We start from the raw sequence: 23,926 nt of genomic DNA on the forward strand, positions 1-23,926 counted from the left end.
GGGGTTGTTTTTCATTATAAGACAATAGAGAAGGTATGGGAACAGTTGAAACAGAGGAGGCTGGTTTGATGTATTTAGAGCATTGAACTGGAAACAGGTAATATTTAACAGGTGTTAGGGAGACTTGGATGAGCTGCAAATCGTGAGAAATCCTATAGGAAGGAAATTGAAGGAATAAGGTATCGGGGTAGTTAAGAGGAGGTATAAATATTTGGGATCAAGGAAATGGCCCCTGGGAAGTAAAGTATGAAGATTGTTTCCAAGGTTTATGAGTTTCTGACGTGCATGTTGGCGTTTAGTCTGGGTTTGAGGCTGCACAGATACCATTTGTGTGTATTGGGGCCAAAAGAGAATAAAGGGACAGTATGGAGGGAGATATTTGAAAGGATCTTTGTTTGCTTAGGGTAGAAAAAAGAAAATCTAGGTGCAAGTAGGAATGGCTCTTGCACATTGAAGGAAAATGCTGTAAGAGCTGGGCTATGAGTTGGTGGAAAGAAAGCATTGTGGGAAGGAAGGTTTTGTTAGGAGACTAGGAAGATTATGCAGCTAAAGGTTGTTTAGTGTGTATGTACATGTTGTAATAGGGATGAAGGAGAGCAGGGATTTGGGTGGTGGTAAGTGGTTAGCTTGGGGCCAGGGGCCTGACCCGTGTTTCCCCGCTCCCCCTCAGGAGCGGTGGTGCCCCACTCCCCCCGGGCACGGGGCCATGTACAACGGGATCGGGCTGCCGACGCCCCGGGGCAGCGGCACCAACGGCTACGTCCAGCGCAACCTGTCCCTGGTTCGGGGCCGTCGGGGTGAGCGGCCTGACTACAAGGGAGAGGAGGAACTGCGGCGCCTGGAGGCTGCCCTGGTGAAGCGGCCTAATCCTGACATCCTGGACCACGAGCGCAAGCGGCGAGTGGAGCTGCGATGCCTCGAGCTGGAGGAGATGATGGAAGAGCAGGGGTGAGGGGAGGGCTGGGGAGAGCCAAGCACTGAATGAGTACAGAGCTGGGGGAGTTAGGTGGGGTGTAGGTAGCTTAGGAGTTGTTGAAAGAGGCCTGGAGGGGAGTTGTAGGAGGGGTGGAGGTAGCACTTTGAAAGGAGTTAAGGGACAGTTCAGAGTGGGAGCTGAGGAAACTGTCTGGGACATCTAAGGGAGCCCGATTTAGACAGGCACATGGGGAAAGGGGGCCATTGAGGGGGAAAAATGTGCTTTAAGGGAGAGGTGGGAATGCAGAAAACAGGCAAGAGAAGATCTAGATAAGTTGACCAGTGTTGTTATTGATAGAGAAGAGGAAGATAAATGTATTTAAGGATTTAGGCCTTGGAAAGTAGCAAAGACAGGAAAACAGGAACTGGAATACCTGGCTGGATAAGAGAGGATCATGGGTTGGATAAGAAGTGAAATTTTGGGAAAGGAGCACATTCAGGGAGAAAACCTTTTAGAGCAGTGGTTTTCAAACGTCAGCAGTGGCACCCCTTTTATACAATGCACCTTATTTTGTAATCCTAGGAAATGAAAGACCTGTTCTTGTTGAAGTTGGGGAGGAGCACCTGAAACTCTGCCTGTTTAACTTTATTCTCTTGGCCTGAGTGTAGCATGTTTAAAATCCACTGTTCTAGAGGGTGTAGTAAGTGGAAGGAAGATGACAGGGAGAATATCAGAAGGACTTCAGAAAAGGGTGCTTTGGGTGACAGTGAGTGAAAAGTTCTATGTGTGCATGGAAAGGGAAGGGACCCTGTTGGGAATGAGGAAACTGTAAACCTGGGACTGGGGAAAGTGTCTAATCAAGCTTTAACCCTGAAGGGATTTGTTCTCCAGGTACGAGGAACAGCAAATTCAGGAAAAAGTGGCGACCTTTCGACTCATGTTGCTGGAGAAGGATGTGAACCCTGGGGGAAAGGAGGAGACCCCAGGGCAGAGACCAGCGTGAGTGTTTAATTCTCCTTTGATTTCCTCTGGACTATATACTGCTCCTTCTGTCCTCTCTTCTTACGTTGTATTTTCTGTTTTGTCTTTTCCTAATCCTGTTTGGCTCTTGCCTATAATTCTATAAAAATGATTGTGTCCTTCACACCTTTGCTATTTTTTGCCTGTAGGGTTACTGAGACTCACCAGTTGGCAGAATTGAATGAGAAAAAGAATGAGCGACTCCGTGCTGCCTTTGGCATCAGTGATTCCTATGTGGATGGGAGCTCTTTTGATCCTCAGCGTCGTGCTCGAGAAGCCAAACAACCAGTTCCCGAGCCTCCTAAACCTTACAGGTACATAACTCCAAGAAACCAGTGTCAGCTTCTCTCCCTAATTCTAAGTACTCTGCTATTTATGTATGTATGGGGACTGTTTCTTCCCAAACTCTTTGGATTATGTTCTTTTGAAATTGAAATACCTTGAGAAAATTTGTCTTAACGCCCATCCTTCCTTTTCATTTCCCCCCAGCCTTGTTCGGGAGTCCAGTAGTTCTCGTTCACCAACCCCAAAGCAAAAGAAGAAGAAAAAGAAGAAAGATAGAGGACGGTAAGTTAGTTGGAAAGTTACTGTAGTAAGCAAGAGGATTAGTTCTGTCATGCTTGCATTTTTTTCTCCCCAATCAACCTGTGTATGTGTACCTCTCTCTGTCTATAGAGAATTCTTGCTTCTAGAAAGCAGGAGAGAGTTCTCTCAGGGAAGAGGGAGTTACCATTCAAATTTCAGCTGGGAGAAGGAATGTATATGCTTCTTTAGTGGAAAGGGTTGATTCTGTAGCTTTAAGAACTGGCCAACAGCATTTTGGATTTCTGAGATTTTCACTTTGTTGTTTGTTGATAGAAGGAAGAGGTACTTATGCTTTTTATTTTAATAAGTCCTGGGCTTAGGTCTGGGACATGAATGCTGTTGGAGTTGTTCGGTGCTTTAGAAGCCTTTAGTGGTGGGGGGTGTTATAAGTGGGAGAGCTAGGGAAGGAGCCAAGCAGAATGACCTTGTTTCTGAACTCATCTTTAGCCGGTCAGAGAGCAGCTCTCCTCGACGAGAGAGGAAGAAGAGCTCTAAGAAGAAGAAGCACAGGTATGAGGTGGGAGTACATGGATGATTTGAGAGGCTTATGAGTCCAGTTATAGTTACTGGTTTATGTTTTATCATTCCCCCCACCCCCCACAGGTCAGAGTCTGAATCCAAGAAACGGAAGCACAGGTAAGAGCTCTTTGGGGCATAGGGGACATAGTGGCATACAGAGCAGTGAGCCATTGCTTGATGGCCTTGCTTGCTTTCTGTGGGGCTTTTTTCTTGAAATAAAGCTCAATTCCTTGATTTTTCAATAACCCCCTAATTCTTTTCATTTCATTTTTTAAATGTGATTATTACTTTTAATAATTTTAATTTAATTTCTAGGTCTCCCACTCCAAAGAGCAAACGTAAATCTAAGGACAAGAAGCGGAAGCGGTGAGTGAATAGGAGGAGAATTTGCTTAGCAAGTAGATGAATGCCGCTTAAGGGGTTAGGGTAGAATATGTCATGTACCTGACTGATAAAGGGTTGAGGGATGGCCCTAGCCGGCTTGGCTCAGTGGATAGAGAGTCGGCCTGCGGACTGAGGGGTCCCAGGTTCGATTCCGGCCAAGGGCACATGCCTGGGTTGCGGGCTCAGTCTCCAGTGGGGTGCGTGCAGGAGGCAGGCAATCAATGATTCTCTCTCATCATTGATGTTTCTATCTCTCTCTCCTTCTCCCTTCCTCTCTGAAACCAATAAAGAAATACATTAAAAAAAAAGAAAAGGGTTAAGGGAGGAATGAGGGGAAACCAATACAGGTGTGACAGTACCTGAGTTATGGGTGGTGGTCTTCCTTCAGGTCTCGAAGTACAACACCAGCCCCCAAGAGCCGCCGGGCCCACCATTCAACTTCTGCTGACTCTGCCTCCTCTTCTGATACTTCCCGCAGTCGGTAAGGGGTGGTCCAGGAGGAAGGGAGGGAGAGGGACTTGTGGGTTAATTAATTTAATATTTATTGAGCGCCCACGGTGTGCTAGGCGCTGCACAGACCATTCGGAAGACACGGTCCCTGCCCTCTAGGAGCTGACAGGCTAAAGCAACAGGATGGACAGACATATACATTTCCCCTTCTCTTTTTTTTTTTTTTTTTTTTGGTTTATATTTGTTTTGTTTATTTTGTTATTTTTTGTTTTGTTCTGATGTATATGGACTGCCAGAATAGGGGGGGTGGTGGTTTGTTCGTGGTGTCTGGGGGAGGAAGGAATCCTTGCCCTGGCTTCCTTAATCGGGGAAGGCTTCCTGAAGGAGGTGGGCTCAGAGGTGAGTTGTGAATGAAGTGGGTAGGGAATGGCTGGGTGGAGGGTTTTGGGAGGTTTGTGGGAGGTGAACAAAGGGGTAGAGGGAGAACATTTTTTGGGATCGTGTTGGGAAGAGGAGGACCAACAAAGTGAATTGGACTTGAACTTCAGTGAATGATTTGAATCTTATGATTAAGAGAAGGTTTACTTGGAAGAGGGTTGTGTACAGTCAGGAAAGGTGGATGGGAGCTGGGGAGGGGGTTTTCTGTACTCCGCTGAACTGATTTTCTTTCTCTCCCCAATCCTCAATTACCTCCCTCAGGTCTCGAAGTGCTGCAGCAAAACCCCATACAACTGCCTTGACAGGGCAAAGTCTTTCCCCTGCTTCAGGGCGTAGAGGGGAGGGAGATGCACCTTCCAGAGAACCAGGTACCAACAACACAGGGCATACAAGCAGCCCAGAACCCTCTACAAAACAGCCTAGTAGCCCTTATGAAGACAAAGACAAGAAGGAGGAGGTATGTGCATGAGTTAATGGATGTTTGTGGGGTTATAAGGACATGGACTTAGGATAGGTGTTTGCATGAAGAAAAGTAAGAGCTTATTGAGATAAATGAATTTGGGATTGTTTTTTTAAATATGTTTTTCAATTTAGAGAAAGGAAGGGAGAGAGAGAAAGAAACATAATGAAAGAGAGACATCAATTGGCTGCCTCTCCTGCATGCCCTCTTTTGGGGATTGAGCCTGTAACCCCGGCATGTGCCCTGACCAGGACCTCTTGGTTCATAGGTATAAGCTCAACCATTAAGCCACACTGGCTGGGTGAATTCATTTGGTTTTTCTTTTTCCCCTGTATTTCTGTCTTGTTATCAGGTTTTCTTAATATTTGCAAATCCTTTAGAATTGTGGTTTTCAAACTTCACTTAATGTAGTTTTTGCATTATCATCCTGTTTATATATGTATATAGAACTCTAAAGTTTCTTCATACTTGGTATTACTACTTAGATTCCTCTAATATTTTCTCTCATTAAATGCTGGTTGTGGCTAACTAAAATGTTTGAACCCACTACTGGGTTGCTACCTGCAATCTGAAAACACTTTTCTAGAGTGTTTATTTTTCAGCACCCGTGCTTTTATACTTGCTATTCTAATGCAAGCCCTAATGTTTTCTTGCTTCAACTATTATATTTTAATTGCTGTTTTGCTAAATTCTTAGCTCTCCTATGCATTTTCCATGTTCTCTGTCTTTTCCTGTGCTCCATTCCAGTGTTTTTTATTTATATAAGTCCTCAAATCTTTGCCTTTTTTCTTTTACTTAATAGTTATTTTTTAAGGATAAAGTCAGAGTCCACCACTTTAGTGAACTGCTTTATCTTTCCACTTAAAAATACTTTTTTCTATGTTTACAACATTTTATAATGGCTCTTTTCTGTAAAATGTACTGTGTTTGCATCCTGTCTCTATATTATATGACCCTTGAGGTTACAGATTATCCATATCTTTATGTTTTCCCCCAATGTTTTTTTATGTTAAATAGCCTCTTGTTATTGAATAAATGTGATGACTTGTCATGGGAAAAAGGACCAGTTTGGTATAATGGGGCATGCAGAAAAATTCCTTTGGAAAGGGTTTTGGAATCTTACGGGTGATAAGAAGTTTTAGTGCTTACATATCCCTATTCCTGCTTTTTTTTCCCCCCCACCCTTAGAAATCTACAGTTCGACCTAGCCCCTCTCCGGAAAGGAGCAGCACAGGCCCAGAACCATCTGCTCCCACTCTGCTCCTTGCTGAGCAACATGGCAGCTCCCCACAACCCCTTGCAAAAACCCCCATAAGTCAGGAGCCAATGAACCCCCCATCTGAGGCTTCCCCAACCCGGGGTCGATTACCACCTAAGTCTCCTGAGAAACCTCCCCAATCATCTTCAGAGAGCTCCCCACCATCCCCTCAACCTACCAAAGTTTCTCGGCATGCCAGCTCTTCCCCTGAAAGTCCTAAACCCACACCAGCTCCAGGGTCCCACCGAGAGATTTCTTCTTCTCCCGCATCGAAGAGTCGCTCACATGGCAGAGGAAAGCGGGATAAGTCACATTCTCCTACTCCTCGTAGGATGGGGAGGTCCCCTAGCCCTACCACCACGAAGAGGGGGCGATCGCGGTCTCGAACCCCTACTAAGCGAGGTCATTCTCGATCCCGGTCCCCTCAGTGGCATAGGTCCCGGTCTGTACAGAGATGGGGGCGATCTAGAAGTCCCCAGCGACGTGGCCGATCTAGGTCCCCTCAGCGACCAGGCTGGTCCAGGAGCAGAAATACCCAGAGAAGAGGCAGATCTAGATCAGCAAGGCGAGGAAGGTCACACTCCAGATCTCCAGCTGCTAGGGGCAGATCTCGCTCTAGAACACCAGCCAGACGGGGCAGATCTCGCTCTAGAACACCCACGAGGCGTAGATCACGATCCAGAACACCAAACAGGCGTAGATCTCGATCTAGAACACCAGCCAGGAGGGGCAGATCTCGGTCTAGAACACCGGCTAGGCGCAGATCTAGGACCCGTTCAGTACGACGGAGGTCTCGTAGCAGGTCGCTAGCCAGGAGAAGCGGCAGGTCTCGCTCTAGAACCCCAGCCAGGCGTGGCAGGTCTTCCTCTAGGACCCCAGCCAGGCGTGCCAGGTCTCGCTCTAGAACCTCAGCCAGGCGAGGAAAATCTCGGTCTAGGACACCAGCAAGACGAGGGAGATCTAGGTCTAGGACTCCAGCAAGACGAAGATCCCGTAGTAGAAGTCTAGTTAGACGGGGAAGATCTCATTCTAGAACACCACAAAGGAGAGGCAGGTCTGGCTCATCATCAGAGCGGAAGAATAAATCCAGAACATCACAGAGAAGGAGCAGGTCCAACTCAAGCCCAGAAATGAAAAAATTCCATGTTTCTTCAAGGCGGAGCAGGTCTCTCTCCTCTCCACGATCCAAAGCAAAATCTCGCTTGTCTTTGAGACGAAGCCTTTCTGGATCCTCTCCATGTCCTAAACAAAAGTCTCAGACACCACCTAGGCGTAGCCGCTCTGGATCATCCCAATCTAAAGCTAAATCTCAAACACCACCACCAAGACGAAGTCATTCTGGTTCATCTCAACCTGAAGGGAAATCTGGAACACCACCAAGGCAAGGATCTGTAACAAGTCCTCAGGCAAATGAACAGTCTGCAACACCACAAAGACAGAGCTGTTCTGAAACATCACCTGACCCTGAGGTGAAGTCTAGGACCCCTTTGAGACAAAGCTGCTCTGTGTCTTCGCCTTCTGCAGTGAAATTGAGCACATCTCCAAGACGGAGCCGGTCTGGGTCGTCATCTCCACAACCCAACGTAAAGGCAGTAAAATCACCAATCCAGAGCCGTTCTGGTTCATCTTCTCCAAGTCCTGGTAGGGTGACATCTAGTACACCACCAAGGCAAGACAGATCAGAGTCTCCTCGCTCCAAGGTGGAATCTATATTGTTACAAAGACACAGCCATTCTAGGTCCTCCTCACCAGATACAAAAGTGAAACCTGGAACACCACCAAGACAAAGTCACTCAGGGTCTACTTCACCAAGCCCCAAAGTACAGCCTCAAACTTCACCAGGCCACAATCTTTCTGGATCAAAGTCACCAGGTTCCCAAGAGATGTCTAAAGATTCATCAGCACAAAGTTGTTCTGGGTCTTTCTCACTCTGTTCAGGACTAACGTCTAGCACACCACCAGGAGAGAGCTATTTTGGCACTTCATCTCTGCAGCAAGAAGGACAATCTCTCACTTCACTAGATTCTAGATCTGACACTTCAAGTCCAGAAAGGAGACAGAATCACTATGACACACTATCTCTGAAGAGCAAATCTCAAACACCGCCTAAGGGTGGTCAATCCAGTCCCTCTTCTCCTGTCACTGAGCCTGCACCCAGATCTCCAACAACACAAGATAGAAGCAAATTGTCGGTGAGTCCTAGGCTGAAATCTGGAATGTCTCCTGAACAGAACAGATCCCAATCTGACTCTTCCCCATATCCTCCAGTGGACTGTAAATCTCTTCTGGGGCAGAGTAGATTGGAGCCTTCTCCTGAATCAAAAAAGCAAACAGACTTACTCCTTCAGGAGGATATTACTGCATCATCTATACTAAGTGACAAATTGAGTCCTCCTCCAGTACAGAATAGACCTGAGCCCTCACCAGTACTCAAAGATACACCTAGAACCTCTTCAAAGGAAAGAAGTGGTGTTGGGTCATCTCCAGATACAAAAGACCAAAGTAGTCCATCAGCTAAACCAAGCCAAGATGAGGAGTTAATGGAGGTAGCTGACAAATCTGAAGTGTCCTCAAACCAGGTCTTGTCCCATGTTTCTCCAGAACTCAAAGAAATGGCTGGAAGTAACTTCGAATCATCTGAAAAAGAAGAAAGGACTGCTGTGACTTTGACTCTTGACCAAGGCCAGTTGTTGCAGGCTTCTTTGGAAGCAGAACTCCCTGCAGTGGCATCAACTTGGAGTGGGCCACATTATTCTCCAGAACGTAAAGAACTGTCTAACACCTCTCCCAGGGAGAATAACTATGAGTCACCTTTAGAATTTAGAAACTCAGGCCCTGTTGCAGAAATAAATACTGAATTTTCTGCTGAGGTTAAAGGTTTGAATGAACCTTTTCCTAGTCAGTTGGAGACAGATCCATCTCTAGACATGAAAGAACAATTGAGATCCTCCAGACGCAGCAGTTCTGAGTTATCCCCAGATGCAGTGGGAAAAGCAGGAATATCCTCAAATCAGACTCTCTCTTCGCCAGTACTTGATGCTATACCTAGAACACCCTCAAGGGAAAGAAGTAGTTCTGCATCTTCTCCTGAACTGAAAGATGATTTACCCAGAACCCCCTCAAGGAGAAGCAGGTCTGGGTCTTCCCCAGGACTTAGAGATGGGTCTGGGACTCCCTCAAGGCACAGCTTATCTGGATCCTCTCCTGGAATGAAAGACATACCCAGAACACCATCCAGGGGGAGAAGTGAATGTGATTCTTCTCCAGAACCAAAAGCTTTGCCTCAGACTCCTAGGCCAAGGAGTCGTTCTCCATCATCCCCAGAACTCAAGTGTATTACCCCCCAGAGAGAAAGAAGTGGGTCAGAATCATCAGTTGAACAAAAGACTTTGGGTAGGTCTCCTCTTGAGCAGAGAAGTCGATCTGGATCTTCTCAAGAACTTGATGAGAAACCCAGTGCATCCACTCAGGAAAGAAGTGATTCAGACTCTTCTCCAGATGCAAAAGTTAAAACACGAATGTCACTTAGACAAAGGAGTCGTTCTGGATCATCTCCAGAAGTTGATAGCAAATCCCGACCTTCTCCTCAGCTAAGTAGGTCTGGCTCATCCCCTGAAGTTAAAGATAAGCCAAGAGCAGCATCTAGGGCACAGAGTGGTTCTGATTCCTCTCCTGAACCCAAGGCTCCTGCCCCTCGGGCCCTTCCCAGACGAAGCAGATCAGGTTCATCAAGCAAAGGTAGAGGCCCTTCTCCTGAAGGAAGCAGCAGTTCTGAGTCTTCTCCAGAACACCCTCCCAAATCCAGAATGGCTAGAAGAAGCTCTAGGTCATCACCACAGCCCAAGACTAAATCTCGCACCCCACCTCGTCGTCACAGCTCTCGATCATCGGAGAGGGCTAGGAAGACCAGACTCTCCCGTAGAAGTCGTTCTGCATCTTCCTCACCAGAGACACGTTCTAGAACTCCCCCACGACGCCGACGAAGTCCTTCAGTGTCCTCCCCAGAGCCAGCTGAAAAGTCAAGATCTTCACGCCGGCGGCGTTCAGCTTCATCCCCCCGCACTAAGACAACTTCAAGGAGAGGTCGTTCTCCTTCACCAAAGGCTCGTGGGCTCCAGAGGTCCCGTTCCCGGTCAAGGAGGGAGAAAACCAGAACAACCCGACGTCGAGATAGGTCAGGATCTTCTCAGTCAACCTCTCGAAGAAGACAGCGGAGCCGTTCAAGGTCTCGGGTTACTCGTAGGCGTAGAGGAGGCTCTGGTTACCACTCAAGGTCTCCTGCCCGGCAAGAGAGTTCACGAACCTCCTCTCGACGTCGAAGAGGTCGCTCTCGGACACCCCCAACCAGTCGGAAGCGTTCCCGCTCACGCACATCACCAGCCCCATGGAAGCGTTCCAGGTCTCCCGCTCATCGGCGATCCAGATCCAGAACACCCCTGGTCAGCCGACGTAGGTCCAGGTCACGTACTTCACCAGTCAGTCGGAGAAGATCAAGATCTAGGACATCAGTGACTCGAAGAAGATCTCGCTCAAGAGCATCCCCAGTGAGTCGAAGGCGATCCAGGTCCAGAACACCACCAGTAACCCGCCGGCGTTCAAGATCCAGAACACCAGCTCGCCGGCGTTCCCGTTCTAGAACACCACCAGTGACTCGCAGAAGATCTAGATCTAGGACTCCACCAGTAATGAGGAGGCGATCTCGAAGCAGAACCTCTCCTATCACTCGCAGAAGATCCAGATCCAGAACATCACCAGTCACCCGCAGGAGATCTCGATCTCGCACCAGTCCAATAACTCGAAGGAGGTCCCGCTCTCGAACCTCTCCAGTGACACGCCGCAGATCTAGGTCTCGAACACCTCCAGCTATTCGGCGTCGCTCTAGGTCTCGAACCCCACTTTTGCCACGCAAACGCTCACGAAGTCGTTCATCGCTTGTCCGCCGTCGTTCTAGATCTCGTACTCCACGAATGACTCGGGGCAAACGGTCTTTAACAAGATCTCCTCCAGCCATCCGTAGACGATCTGTATCTGGAAGTAGTTCCGATCGTTCACGTTCTGCTACTCCTCCTGCAACAAGGAATCATTCTGGTTCTCGGACACCTCCAGTGGCACTCAATAGCTCCAGAATGAGTTGCTTCAGTCGTCCTAGCATGTCACCAACTCCTCTTGACCGCTGTAGATCTCCTGGAATGCTTGAACCCCTTGGCAGCTCTAGAACACCCATGTCTGTCCTGCAGCAAGCTGGTGGCTCCATGATGGATGGTCCAGGTCCCCGAATTCCTGATCACCCTAGAACATCTGTGCCAGAAAATCATGCTCAGTCTAGAATTGCACTTGCCCTGACAGCCATCAGTCTTGGCACTGCTCGGCCGCCTCCATCCATGTCTGCTGCAGGCCTTGCTGCAAGAATGTCCCAGGTTCCTGCTCCAGTGCCTCTCATGAGTCTCAGAACAGCCCCAGCTGCCAGCCTTGCCAGTAGGATTCCTGCAGCCTCTGCAGCAGCCATGAACCTGGCCAGTGCCAGGACACCTGCCATACCAACAGCAGTGAACCTGGCTGACTCGAGAACACCAGCTGCAGCAGCAGCCATGAACTTGACCAGCCCCAGAACAGCAGTCACACCATCTGCTGTAAACCTCGCTGACCCGCGCACCCCTACAGCTCCAGCTGTGAACCTACCAGGAGCCAGAACCCCAGCGGCATTGGCAGCATTAAGTCTCTCAGGCTCTGGCACACCCCCAAACGCTGCAAACTATCCATCCAGCTCCAGAACACCCCAGGCACCAACTCCTGCAAACCTGGTGGGTCCTAGATCTACACATGCCACAGCTCCTGTGAATATTGCCAGCTCAAGAACCCCGCCATCCTTGGCCCCTGCAAGCCTCACCAGTGCTAGAATGGCTCCAGCTTTGTCTGGTGCAAACCTCACCAGCCCCAGGGTGCCCCTCTCTGCCTATGAGCGCATTAGTGGCAGAACCTCACCACCGCTCCTTGACCGAGCCAGGTCTAGAACCCCACCGGGAGGCCCAGGCTCCAGAACCCCACCAGCTGCCCCAAGCCAGTCTAGAATGACCTCTGAGCGGGTTCCCTCTCCAGTTTCTAGAATGGTTCAGGCTCCTCCCTCACAGTCTGTTCTCCCTCCAGCTCAGGATCGGCCTAGGTCCCCTGTGCCATCTGCTCTTTCTGACCAATCCCGATCTTTGCTTGCCTCAACGACCACTGTAGCAGGATCTCAGTCCCTCTCTTCTGGGTCAGTGGCAAAGACCACATCCTCTGCTGGTGACCACAATGGCATGCTCTCTGTCCCTGCCCCTGGGGGGGCCCACCCTGAGGGGGGGGAACCACCTGCCTCTACGGGGGCCCTGCAGCCAGCAAAGGAGCGGCGGAGTTCCTCCTCATCCTCCTCATCTAGTTCCTCCTCGTCATCGTCATCCTCCTCCTCCTCCTCCTCCTCCTCTGGCTCCAGTTCTAGTGACTCGGAGGGCTCTAGCCTTCCCCTTCAACCCGAGGTGGCACTGAAGAGGTAAGGGACTTGGCTTTTAGAACTTTTCCCAGGGGAAGGTTTTGTAAAGGATGGGTCGGGATGGGGAAGGGAACGCCCTATCCAGAGGGTTCTTGGCTTGTTTAGGTGTAAGCTGGGAATAGAGAGAATGTGGGGTGGGGGTGTTGGAGGGTGGAATGGGACAGAAAAATCTCCAAAGGTTAATTCTCTAGAGGATAATGATAAGTTTTCCATCTCTACAGAGGACAGAACTAGAGGAAATGGACTTAATTTTACAGCAGGAGGGATGGCAGTTAGACCTCAAGAGGAACTCCCTGGGCTGGAAGGATCTTCAGAGGTCATCCCATCCCTCTTCCTGCCTCCAGGCAGGACGGCTCCTCCCCCAGCCAGCGCACACACACACAGGAGCCTACCCAAGCTGGCTCTCCAAGGAAGGAGACCACCCAGCTTTGCACCCACACCTGAGCCCAGGGGCTGTATTCCTTCATCAGGGACATTCTTGACGTTTAACCTTGATCCCTTGTGCTGCGGGCCCCCAGCCTATTGCTTATGTTAGCAGAGGTTGGGTCAGCTTGGGGCCACTGCTCTCCAGAGAATATGCTCACTGGGTCACTGGCTCTCTGGCTTTGGCTGGGAGAGTTCCCAGGACCTTTCTCAAGCCCCCCTCCCCCACTGCCCTTCCTCCCGGTCTTGGAAGGTAGGGTTGGGGTTGGGGCAGCTTGTCTCTCCTTGTGACATTGTACTCTTCCTACAGGGTCCCTACTCCTCCCCCAGCCCCAAAAGAGACTGAACGAGAGGGACGACCTCAGGAACCAACCCCAGCCAAGAGGAAGAGGCGTGATAGCAGCTCCAGTTCCAGCTCTTCCTCCTCCTCTTCCTCATCTTCCTCCTCTTCCTCTTCCTCCTCTTCCTCTTCCTCCTCTTCTTCCTCCTCATCCTCCTCCTCCTCCTCTTCTACGTCCTCTCCTTCCCCTGCTAAGCCTGACCCTCAGGCCTTGCCCAAACCTGCAAGTCCCAAGAAGCCACCCCCTGGCGAGCGGAGGTGAGTGCTACCTTGCTTGAGATGGTAGGGGAGGGGTGTGACCCTGGAAGTGTGAGACCCCTGCTGGGTGTCTCATATGGACTCTGGTGTCTGATTGTGTGGGAGGAGTCAAAATCTCTTCTCCCCGCATAACTCTTGTGCCTTGTTCTGACAAGGGCTGTGCCATCCAAGTGGGTGCCCCAGCCAAAATTGGGGAGTCCTAGGTTCCTTCTCTTTGCCCCTGACATGCAGCCTGGTCCCTGGTCCCAGGGATTCTAGCTTTTAAGTCTCCCCATTGCTATTGCCAGGGCTCTGGTCTGGCCACCGTCATCATCTCCTGACTCTGTCCACAGCCTCTTCCCTGTCTCCCTGCCTCCACGCCATTCTCTTCCACTTGTAGCCAGAGGGATCTTTCTAAAACGCACATCTGGTTACTTCCCTCCACTCCACAAATCCTTCTGGGACGCCCTGTGGCCTGCAGGATAAAGCCCCATCTCTGCGGGAATGGCGTGTGAGGCTCTCCACCAACTGGCCTTGCCTGCCCTGTGTTCTCCTCTCCTGCCCGCCCCCACACATGCCCTCTGCTCCAGCCACTCCCAGCGCCTTGCAGTCTAAGGAGAACCCCATGCCTTTGGACATGCTGTTCCTTCTGCCTGGAATTCCCTTGTCCGCCTGGTGAACTCCTCGTTCTGCAAGACTCCGCTCAAACAGCACCTTCGAGAAGACTACCCTGCCCCTTCCCTTCATCTCCCTCCCCTGAGTCCCCAGATCTACCTATATCAGTCCCTGTGGGGCTGCTTCCCACACATGAGGCTGAGCGTGCCTCTTGGCCTTCCTTCACCACCAAACTGAGCCCCTCCAAGGGCAGGGACTGTCTTTACCTTTGTGTCCCCCACCGTCCCATCCCCATGCCCTGCCCACTGGGGCACTCGGTGGATGGTATGCGGGCGGATGGGTGAGTGAGCAGACAAAGGTGGGTCTGAGGCTGGCCCTGTGTGGTATGAGGTTTGGTGGTCAAGACCTGGGGGGTGGTCCTGAGTGCTGGCTGGTGGGTTTGGAAGAATGTGGCACTATGGGGACCTTCTCTGCTCTTTAGGTCCCGCAGCCCCCGGAAGCCAATAGACTCCCTCCGGGACTCCCGGTCCCTTAGCTATTCACCTGCCGAGCGCCAACACCCCTCGCCCCAGCCCTCACCACAGGACCAACAGAGGTAGGGCCACTAGTGTGTTCTTGCCAATAGCCAGCCCGATTTGGTCTGCAAGTTTTCAGGCTTAAAGATGCAAGAGATTGGGGTGTGTATGTGATCTGATGTCGTGTTTCAGGAGCAGCAGCAGTGAGCATGGTTCCCGGAGAGGTCAGCGTGGGGACAGCCGCTCCCCAGGCCACAAGCGCAGGAGGGAGACACCTAGCCCCCGCCCAGTGCGGCACCGCTCCTCCAGGTGTGTGTCATAGTGCTCCAGGACTGAACCTTTTTTTCCCTGAGAGCTCTGACTGCCTGAGACCTCTGCATTGATGGCATTCTTCTCTGTTGCAGGTCTCCATGAGTGTTTTCTTGGGGGAATCCCACCACACCCCAAGTTCTGGAGCCACAGGGAGTGCCCCCTTTCTCCCCAACAGCTGTGTGTGTGGGGGGGTGCTTGTCCCCTCCGAACCCTGGCAGCATTTTGAGGGGGTTCCCTTCTTTCTCTACCCCCCTTTTTTTCTTTGTTCCTGTGAAATGTTAATCTGTGAGTTTTTCTGGTTCACATGTTTTGGGGGGTTGGGGGTGGGTGGGAGTAAGAATGGGAGTTGCTGGAGGAGGAAATAGAGTTCACGATTCCTTCAGTCTTGAGTCAAAAAGGGCCTGGGTGGCACTGTCCCCCCTTTACTCCTGAGTTCAGGGAAGAGGGGGAGGTGAGGATTTGGGACTTGGGAACTTGTATGTTATGGAAAGGGGCAGGAGTTAAAATTAGTTGGCCCTTACTGCCCCCCAGTGAGATTGTGGCCCCTTCCCCCCAACTTTTCTTCACATTTCTTAAAGGCATTTTGGTTTTTTAAAATCTGTACAGCAAGAGCAACTTTTTCTGTCAAATAAAAATGAGAAATGCAGGAATTGGGTCTACAGACTGTTTATTAGAGGGTGGAGAAGGGCAGGGAGAAGAGCTGCCCCTTTTAGTGACTGACTACAGGGTTCCACATAGACTGCTCTGAAGCCACACACTGGTTCTGGCTTACACTTTTGCTTCTGGTCTCTGAGCAGGAAAGAGGTACCTGCCTGGAAGCCAGTGTGCAGAGGTGGAGGGGGGAAGCAGCAAAGGGGACTATTGATTGGGAATCAACAAAGCGTCAAACCTTTTGCCCCTAGGCAGGAGCAGGCTGAGAAAAACTAGCCTGGGGCCCTGGGTTTCTCCCAGTTCTCTCCCCATGGCCTTTCAGGGACAGGCTGGGCTGGGGATAGATTGATGAGCACAGAGAACCTGTGGTCCAGCAGGCCAGCCTGGCAAGCAAGAGAGGCTGGAGAGGAGTCTCAAAAGGAGTGAGCCCCACCCTGGTGAGGATGATGCCTGGAATCAGGAGAGGGTGTGCATAAAGAGGCAGCAACCAGGCAGACACCCAAATTTTTTATTGGGGGGGGGGGATGGGGCACTGGGGAGGAGTGGGCCCCAGGCCCAATCACTGCACAGCTTGTTCATTGGCACTGCTTCCTGAGTCCTGTGGTTTCATCACGTCAGGCAGCTCTGGAGGGCTGGAGAAGGGCTCAATGCGCAGAGCTTCAAATGCATCATCTGGAGAAGAAAATAGGGGGAGCTGGAGGAAATGCCTCTAACTTCTGGGACCTCCAAGCAAACCCTCCCCCACCCATCCCCCCAAAGTGAGTCTCCTCCACAGCCCTGACCTACCTACATCCAACTGCCTAGATTCAGTGGCCCTATTGGAATGTCTCCCACCTCTACAGGACTAACTGACCCTGTTCTCCCTGAGCCTGGCCATCCTGGGGCCCATTTCCTTACCTTCTGATCCCATCTCCTTGTTTCCTTCACATCCCTTCTCTACCAAGCAGTGATGTAAAAAATCAAACCAGCCCTAGCTGGTTTGGCTCAGTGAAGAGAGCGTCAGCCCATGGACTGAAGGGTCCCAGGCTCAAATTTGTTCAAGGGCATATACCTTGGTTGCAGGCTCAATCCCCAGCCCTGGTCAGGCTATGTGTGGGAGGCAACCAATCAATGTGTCTCCCCCTCTCTCTTCCATTGTCTCTAAAAATCAATGAAAAAATATCCTCTGGAGAGGGGAAAAAAAAAAAATCAAACCAGACTATTTTACTCCTCCTCAAAATCTTCCAATAGCTTGTAGCATACTCTGAATAAAATGTCAAGTTCTTGCTATCATGTTTCTCCAATCACTCTACTGTGTTATTCCAAGTTCCCATATCGAACTCTTTCTGCCTCAGAGCCTTTGCACTTACTGGTCCAAGCCTGCCATTCCATGACATTCAAACCAAACCACCTCAGAGAAGCCTTCCCCAGCCATCCCACATGAACCACCACTTTGTATCCCAATGCCCTGTGCATTGCCTTGGAACACTAAACTGGCCAAAATGGCTCTCTGTTCTTTAGAAACAGTGGCTTCCCTGTCAGCATAGAACAAATGAACCCCATTTCACTTTTTCTTTCTCCTTTATTTATTGTTAATCCTCTATTTTTCCATTGATTTTTGGGAGAGCGAAAGAGAGAGGGTAGCCAAACCAGTTTGGCTCAGTGGATAGAGCATCAGCCTGCGGACTGAGGGGTCCTGGGTTCGATTCCGATCAAGGGCATGTACCTTGGTTGCGGGCACATCCCTAGTAGGGGGCGTGCAGGAGGCAGCTGATTGATCTTTCTCATCGATGTTTCTATCTCTCTCCCTTCTTCTCTGTAAAAAATTAATAAAACATATTTTAAAAAAATAAAAAGAGGGTAACATCGATGTGAAGGAAACACATTGGTTGGTTGCCTCTTGCACAAGTCCTGACCAGGGCCTGGGCCAGGGAAGAGCCTGCAACCGCGGTATGTGCCCTTGACCAGAATGGACCCTGGGACCCTTTGGTCCACAGGCCGACGCTCTATTCGCTGAGCCAAACCGGCTCAGGCCCCATTTCACTTTTCTTCTGCACTTTCTTCCACCCAGAGACTTCCCTTTATCTGGCTCAGGGTTCTCAATCTATTAGGTACCCCCAGGGAAAGTTGGCCATATCTGGCAAAACTTTGAATTATCATAACTTGGGAGGTGGAGGTCTGCAGACCTTTTCCATTCCTTGGATAAAGTCTGGATGATGCCATTTAACACTTGAGTTGAAGACTGTCACCTCCCTAACTGAAGCCAGTTTGTGGGTGAGAAGACAGACCAATGTCTTGTCCTTCTGCAAGCTGCACAAGGAAACAACTACCCACATTAGCAAATGACCTGAACTCCCCATGTACAGTTAACTTATCCTTGATATGGCACAAGTTTTTGGTCTGCAGAGATGCTGGGAGATTAAGTGATGCGCTGCTGAGAGAATGCCTGCCAGGGTGTCTAGCACAGGCAAGGTCCTGGCAGCTTGCACCTGAACCATGTCTCCCCTACATAACTGCTGGAAAGTCTGTGTCCACATCTCCAAAATATGGATGGCAATGCTTACCTCTCAGGGCTACCAAGAGGATGAGATAGGCCCTAGCCAGTGTTCTTAGTGGTTAGAGCATCAGCCCAAGCACCAAAGGGTCTCTATCTCCCCCCAACTCCCAATCCTCCCACTCTAAAAATCAGTGGGGGGAGGGGAAATCCTTGGGTGAGGATTAACAAAACAAAAAAGACAGTAAAATGAAAATAAAACAGAGCACAGGGCCAGGTACTCAGTAGGTCCTCTCTCAGGTCCAAGATGGTGGCGGCATAGAAGGTTAAACTTGCCCCCTCCCATGAGCAAACTCCAAATAATAGAGCAATTCTTCATGCAAGACAACTGAAAGTTGAATGAACAATTTCTGAACAACAAATGAGGAAGAGACAGGATAGGGAAGGTTGGGAAGTCACAAAGCCATCTAGCAGCTACAGAAACTCTGGACAAAGGAGCCAGTGAGCACCACTGTTTACATTCCCCTACACTTGATAGGGTTGGGGAGCTCTATCCAGGTGCTTTGGCCTACCTGCAAGATCACCACTGGGTGTTCCTGGCTACATTGCACAGTCTTTTGCCTCCCAACAGAGGGAACAAGTCAGGAATAAGGCATCACCACAAATACCTGGCCTCCCTGCTGGGAGCCACTCTAGCCCCTATAGCAGTGATGGCGAACCTATGACACACGTGTCAGAGGTGACATGCAAACTCATTTTTTTGGTTGATTTTTCTTTGTTAAATGGCATTTAAATATATAAAATAAATATCAAAAATATACATCTTTGTTTTACTATGGTTGCAAATATCAACAAATTTCTATATGTGACAGGCACCAGAGTTAAGTTAGGGTTTTTCAAAATGCTGACACGCTGAGCTCAAAAGGTTCGCTATCACTGCCCTATAGGCTAGTGCTCCAACTAAGACTACATAAAGGTAACTTCTTCACCAGACCACTTTCTGTACAATAAACAAAAAAGAGCATATACAGAGAAAGGTGGGGAGCCCCGGGACTCCAGGAATTCTACAAGGTTGGCATTGTTTCCCCAAAGTTGTTTCTGTCTCCCTCCGCCTCCACCAGGGTGGTCATGGGCTCTATCCAGGTGCACTAGCCTACCTGCAAGGTCCCTGTAGCATGTTCCCAGAAACATTGCCTCAGCCCATTTCAGCCCCCAACAAAAGAAGCAAGGAAAATCAACAGGTCATTACTACATGCACCTGGCTGCCTAAACCCCCTGGAGCCATTCTGGCTCAGTGGGCAAGGGCTCTGGACGCCTCTTACTAGCCTGCCAAAACCACCCAGCACACACAGCCTACACAGGCCACCTCTACCTCAGGCTACTTTTTCATGACTGGGAGAAAGCTATTTTGTTTAATTCATATAAACAAAGTCAAAAGAAATGAAAAGACAGAAGAGTATCTCTTAAATGAATGAACATGAAAAATCCCCAGAAAAATACCTGAAGGAAATAGAAACAAGTAATTTTCCTGACAAAGAATTCAAATAATCATAAGGATGCTCTCCAAACTTGGGAGTAGAAAAGAGGAACTTAGAACTTCAACGAAGTTAGCAAGTATAATAATCAAGCACACCTTTAGAATACATAACTGAAATGAAAAATACATTAGAGGCCCAGGCTACCCGGCCAGTGGCTTCCCTCTGCGGAGCCCCACAATCGATCGCCCGCAGAGGGAGCCCCAGGCCAGCCAAGCAATCGCACCCCACGCCTATCGCCTGCAGTGGGAGGCGACTTAACCGATAAATTCTGCCAAGCATTCAAAGAATTAAACGTATCCTTAAACTATTTCAAAAGAGGAAGAAACACTTCCAAACTCATTCAGCATTACCCTGATACCAAACCAGATGAAGACATTACCCGCCTCCCCCAACCCCCGCAAAAAAAAAATTATAGGTCAATATCTTTGATGGACATAGATGTAAAATTCTCAACAAAATATTAGCAAACCAGGATTAAACACCATGACCAAGTGGGTCATCCCAGGGATGCAAGGATGGTTGGACAACCATAAATCAATGTGATACATCATATTAACAAAACATAAAAACCATTTGATCATCTCAATAGATGCAGAAAAAGTATGACAAATTAAACATCCTTTTATGACAAAAACAACGAAGTGAGTATAGAAAGAACATATTTCAACATACTATATGCTGTATATTACAAACCCACAGGTAATTTCATACTCAATGGTGAAAGCTTTTCAAAACTAAATGGAGCCAGAGCTGACATGCAGAAGGAACGGCCTTGCATGTTTTATGCCTCAAATCTTTGGAATGTTAAGGCAAAATAACCTTTGGACTGAGCCCAAAGCAACACTGTGTCCTACAGAAATGTTTGAAATTAAAACAAGAAAGCAGTTATTTTAACTACTGGACTGAAGACTATTGGACTAAAAATCACAAATACTGTTTAGAATTAACATTGCTAGCCCTGGCTGGTTTGGCTCGGTGGATAGGGTGTCAGCCTGCGGACTGAAGGGTCCCAGGTTTGATTCTGTCATGGCTCAGTGGTTGAGCATCGACTTATGAACCAGGACATCACATTGAATTCCTGATTGTAGGTTCGATCCCCAGTAGGAGGGGGCATGCAGGAGGCAGCCAATCAATGATTCTCTTCATTGACCTTCTCTTCTTTTCTTCTCCTTCCTCCCTTCCTTCCACCCACCATCCCTCCCTCCCTGCCTCTCTGAAACCAATAAAGAACATTAAAACACACACACACACACACACACACACACACACACACACACACCCTCCATTCTACGGAGTGTTATCCCAATATGTTGAGAATCTGCTTCCTGGCAATTGCCCCAAATGAACTCACAGACATGCTCCACAGATTTGAATGTTTTTTTATGTTAACACATGTTGCAGGCTCCATCCCCAGTTAGGGTGCCACACAGGAGGCAGCCAATCAATGATTCTCTTCATTGACCTTCTCTTCTTTTCTTCTCCTTCCTCCCTTCCTTCCACCCTCCATCCCTCCCTCCCTGCCTCTCTGAAACCAATAAAAAACATTAAAACACACACACACACACACACACACACACACAGCTATGCCCAGACAGCGACCTCAGTGGTTGAGCGTCGACCACTGAACCAGAAGGTCATGGTTTGATTCCAGGATCCAATTACATAAAATGGTCAGAGGAGCCAGAACCGGTTTGGCTCAGTGGATAAAGCGTCAGCCTGCAGACTCAAGGGTCCTGGGTTCGATTGGGTTTGATTCCGGTCAAGGGCATGTACCTTGGTTGCGGGCACATCCCCAGTGGGGGGAGTGCAGGAGGCAGCTGATCGATGTTTCTCTCTCATCGATGTTTCTGGCTCTCTATCCCTCTCCCTTCCTCTGTAAAAAATCAATAAAATATATTTTTTAAAAAAATGGCCAGAGGACCTGAACAGACATTTCTCCCAAGCAGACGCACAGATAGCCAACAAACATGACACTCAACATCACTAATGATGCAAATTAAATCACAGTGAACGATCACCTCACATCTGTCAGAATGCTATCATCAATAAATGAACAAGAGCTGGTGAGTAAGTAGAGAAAAAAGAACCCTCATACACTGTTGGTGGGACTGTAAACTTAGTGTAGCCACTATGGAAAACAGTATGGAGATTCCTGAAAAAATTAAAAATAGAGCTACCATATGACCAAGTAATTCCACTTCTGGGTATTTATGTAAAGAAAACAAAAACACTAATTTGAAAAAATATATGCACCCCTTTGTTCATTGCAGCATTACTAGTAATAGCCAAGATATGGAAATAACCTAGATGTCCATCAATAGATGGATACAGAAGATGTGGACATACGCACACACGATGGAATATTATTCAGCAATAAAAAAGAATGACATTTTGCCATTTGCCATAACATGGATGGACCTAGAGCAGTGATGGCGAACCTATGACACGTGTGTCAGAGGTGACACACAAACTCATTTTTTTGGTTGATTTTTGTTAAATGGCATTTAAATATATAAAATAAATATAAAAAATATACATCTTTGTTTTACTATGGTTGCAAATATCAAAAATTTTCTGTATGTGACACGGCACCAGAGTTAAGTTAGGATTTTTCAAAATGCTTGACGAGCTCAAAAGGTTCGCCATCACTGACCTAGAGGGTATAATACTTACTAAATGGAGTCAGACAGAGAAAAACAAATACCTTATAATTTCACTCATGCGTGGAATCTAAAAAAAAAAACCCAAAACAAATGAATAAATGAAACAAAACAGACGCATAAATAAGCTGATGGTTGCCAAAGGGGGAAGAAGAGTAAGGGGGATGGGAATTTAAAAAAAAAAAGTCCCCTGTAACTGGTATCATGAATAGGGGCCTTTGAATCCTTCATGAAATAGGCTCCAATTTCTACAAAGCATCTTGTTTGCGAGGTAACAAATACAGTCAAAGGATATTGCCTGACGTTTGCGAGCTGGGAAAACATTGTCCTGGAAGAGTAACTACAGGCTCCCTGATGACTCCCTTGGCTGTCGGGCCCTGGCTGGCTTGGCTGCCCCTCTCACCTGCCCGGAAGGCCAGCCCCACAGTGGCTGGGGCCTGGGGCCTCGCTGTTTGACTGGTGAAGCCACACTCGCCCAGTGTCTTGCTGTCATCCAGAAGTTGGTCATCCTGAGGAGAGAGGCAGGCAGGGTTTCAGGAGGGGCCCCAGGAGGGTCAAGTCCCAAAGGCTTCTCTGGTCAAGAACTACAGAGGGCGTCAGAGAGGGTAGAGAGACAGCCCAGGACCATCAGTTTACCAAAGTTCCTAGGGCCAGTCAAGTCCTTCCAAACTGGAACCTCCCAAGGTAGGGCTCTGGAATGGTTGTTCCCAAACTCCAGGTGAATCTAATTTTAAGAGCCCGTTAACTCAACCTGGCCACAGGCAGGCATGGTTTGAATCCCAGCTCTGCCACCCCAGACCAAGTAAACTTTTTGATGTGATGTTTCCTTATCCGTAAAATGGGAATTACTGGAATTCCCAGCAGGAGGTCTCAGAGTGAAGGCGTGCATCTGGCAGGGAAGCCCCAGTAGGTATCAGCCACTCACGTGAGGGGCCTCATGCTTCCAGAGACTTTAATCAGGGGCTGGCACACCTGATTCCCCAGTGAAAACCCCAAACCACAAGCCATCCTTGCTAAATAACTCGTTGGTTGTAGGAAGGAAGGGGTGGGGGTGCGGGAGCTTTTATAACATCAGCAAGGTTGGGGAGTAATCAGTTTTGTGAAGCGCTGGCGGGACCGGATTCAACCGGACTCGTCCGCGGACCATGTCTTTGTGCGGAGTGTCTGGGGGGTCAGTGTGGTTCTGACGGGCCTGCAGAGGGGTAAGGGTATCCGGAATCAAATCCTGGCTCTGCCAACGACCTTGGGCTCTTAAGTGGCCACCTTGCCGAGCCTGTTTCCTTAACAACCGAGCAGGGACGTCCAGGGCCGGCGCGGATGGGACCGTTTGCAGGGATCAGGGGCGATGCCGGCCCCGGCGCTCAGCACGGAGCCTGGCGCGCGCCTTCCACACCCTCCTCCATCGCGATCTCAGGTGTGGCGAGCGCTCTCGCTGCTTCATCTCCCCGAGTTCGAACACGGCCCCACGTGGGGGAGGTTCAGCCCGCGGCGTCCACTACTGTTTACATCAACGACGCCGCCTCCGGGCGCCTACGACCAGGCTCAGGGAGGCGGTTCCGGGCAGCGTCCGCCCGGGCCCCAGCCTTCGCCAGGCCCCCGCCCTCCCGGA

At 49.2% G+C, this 23,926-nt stretch overlaps 2 protein-coding genes across 8 annotated transcripts in view; one reads left to right on the plus strand and one right to left on the minus strand.

Annotated features, from left to right (window-relative positions):
• Positions 1-15,645, plus strand: part of SRRM2 (serine/arginine repetitive matrix 2) — a 16,807-nt gene extending 1,162 nt beyond the window's left edge. Inside the window, exons 2-15 of one of the 7 annotated variants that reach the window (XM_006752724.2) lie at positions 671-948; positions 1,808-1,915; positions 2,086-2,250; positions 2,426-2,503; positions 2,969-3,031; positions 3,125-3,157; positions 3,356-3,406; positions 3,813-3,905; positions 4,574-4,769; positions 5,961-12,553; positions 13,287-13,574; positions 14,650-14,763; positions 14,876-14,992; positions 15,088-15,645. In XM_006752724.2, the coding sequence (XP_006752787.2) occupies positions 707-948; positions 1,808-1,915; positions 2,086-2,250; positions 2,426-2,503; positions 2,969-3,031; positions 3,125-3,157; positions 3,356-3,406; positions 3,813-3,905; positions 4,574-4,769; positions 5,961-12,553; positions 13,287-13,574; positions 14,650-14,763; positions 14,876-14,992; positions 15,088-15,097 (8,151 nt within the window). In that variant the 5' untranslated portion in view covers positions 671-706 and the 3' untranslated portion in view covers positions 15,098-15,645. Of the gene's footprint in view, positions 1-670; positions 949-1,807; positions 1,916-2,085; positions 2,251-2,425; positions 2,504-2,968; positions 3,032-3,124; positions 3,158-3,355; positions 3,407-3,812; positions 3,906-3,990; positions 4,274-4,573; positions 4,770-5,960; positions 12,554-12,774; positions 12,933-13,286; positions 13,575-13,906; positions 14,764-14,875; positions 14,993-15,087 lie in introns of those variants that run through there. The other 6 variants (XM_006752725.2, XM_015568435.1, XM_015568508.1 and 3 more) reach the window with 6 other exon arrangements.
• Positions 15,646-22,850, minus strand: TCEB2 (transcription elongation factor B (SIII), polypeptide 2 (18kDa, elongin B); the record flags this gene model as incomplete). Its single annotated transcript, XM_006752731.2, has 2 exons — positions 15,646-16,318; positions 22,721-22,850. Coding segments are annotated over 2 exons (243 nt in total), but the record flags the coding sequence as incomplete, so codon positions are not given.
• Positions 22,851-23,926: the final 1,076 nt, after the last annotated feature.

The sequence above is a fragment of the Myotis davidii genome, unplaced genomic scaffold (genome assembly GCF_000327345.1).
Source record: "Myotis davidii unplaced genomic scaffold, ASM32734v1 scaffold4270, whole genome shotgun sequence".
NCBI classification, from domain to species: domain Eukaryota; kingdom Metazoa; phylum Chordata; class Mammalia; order Chiroptera; family Vespertilionidae; genus Myotis; species Myotis davidii.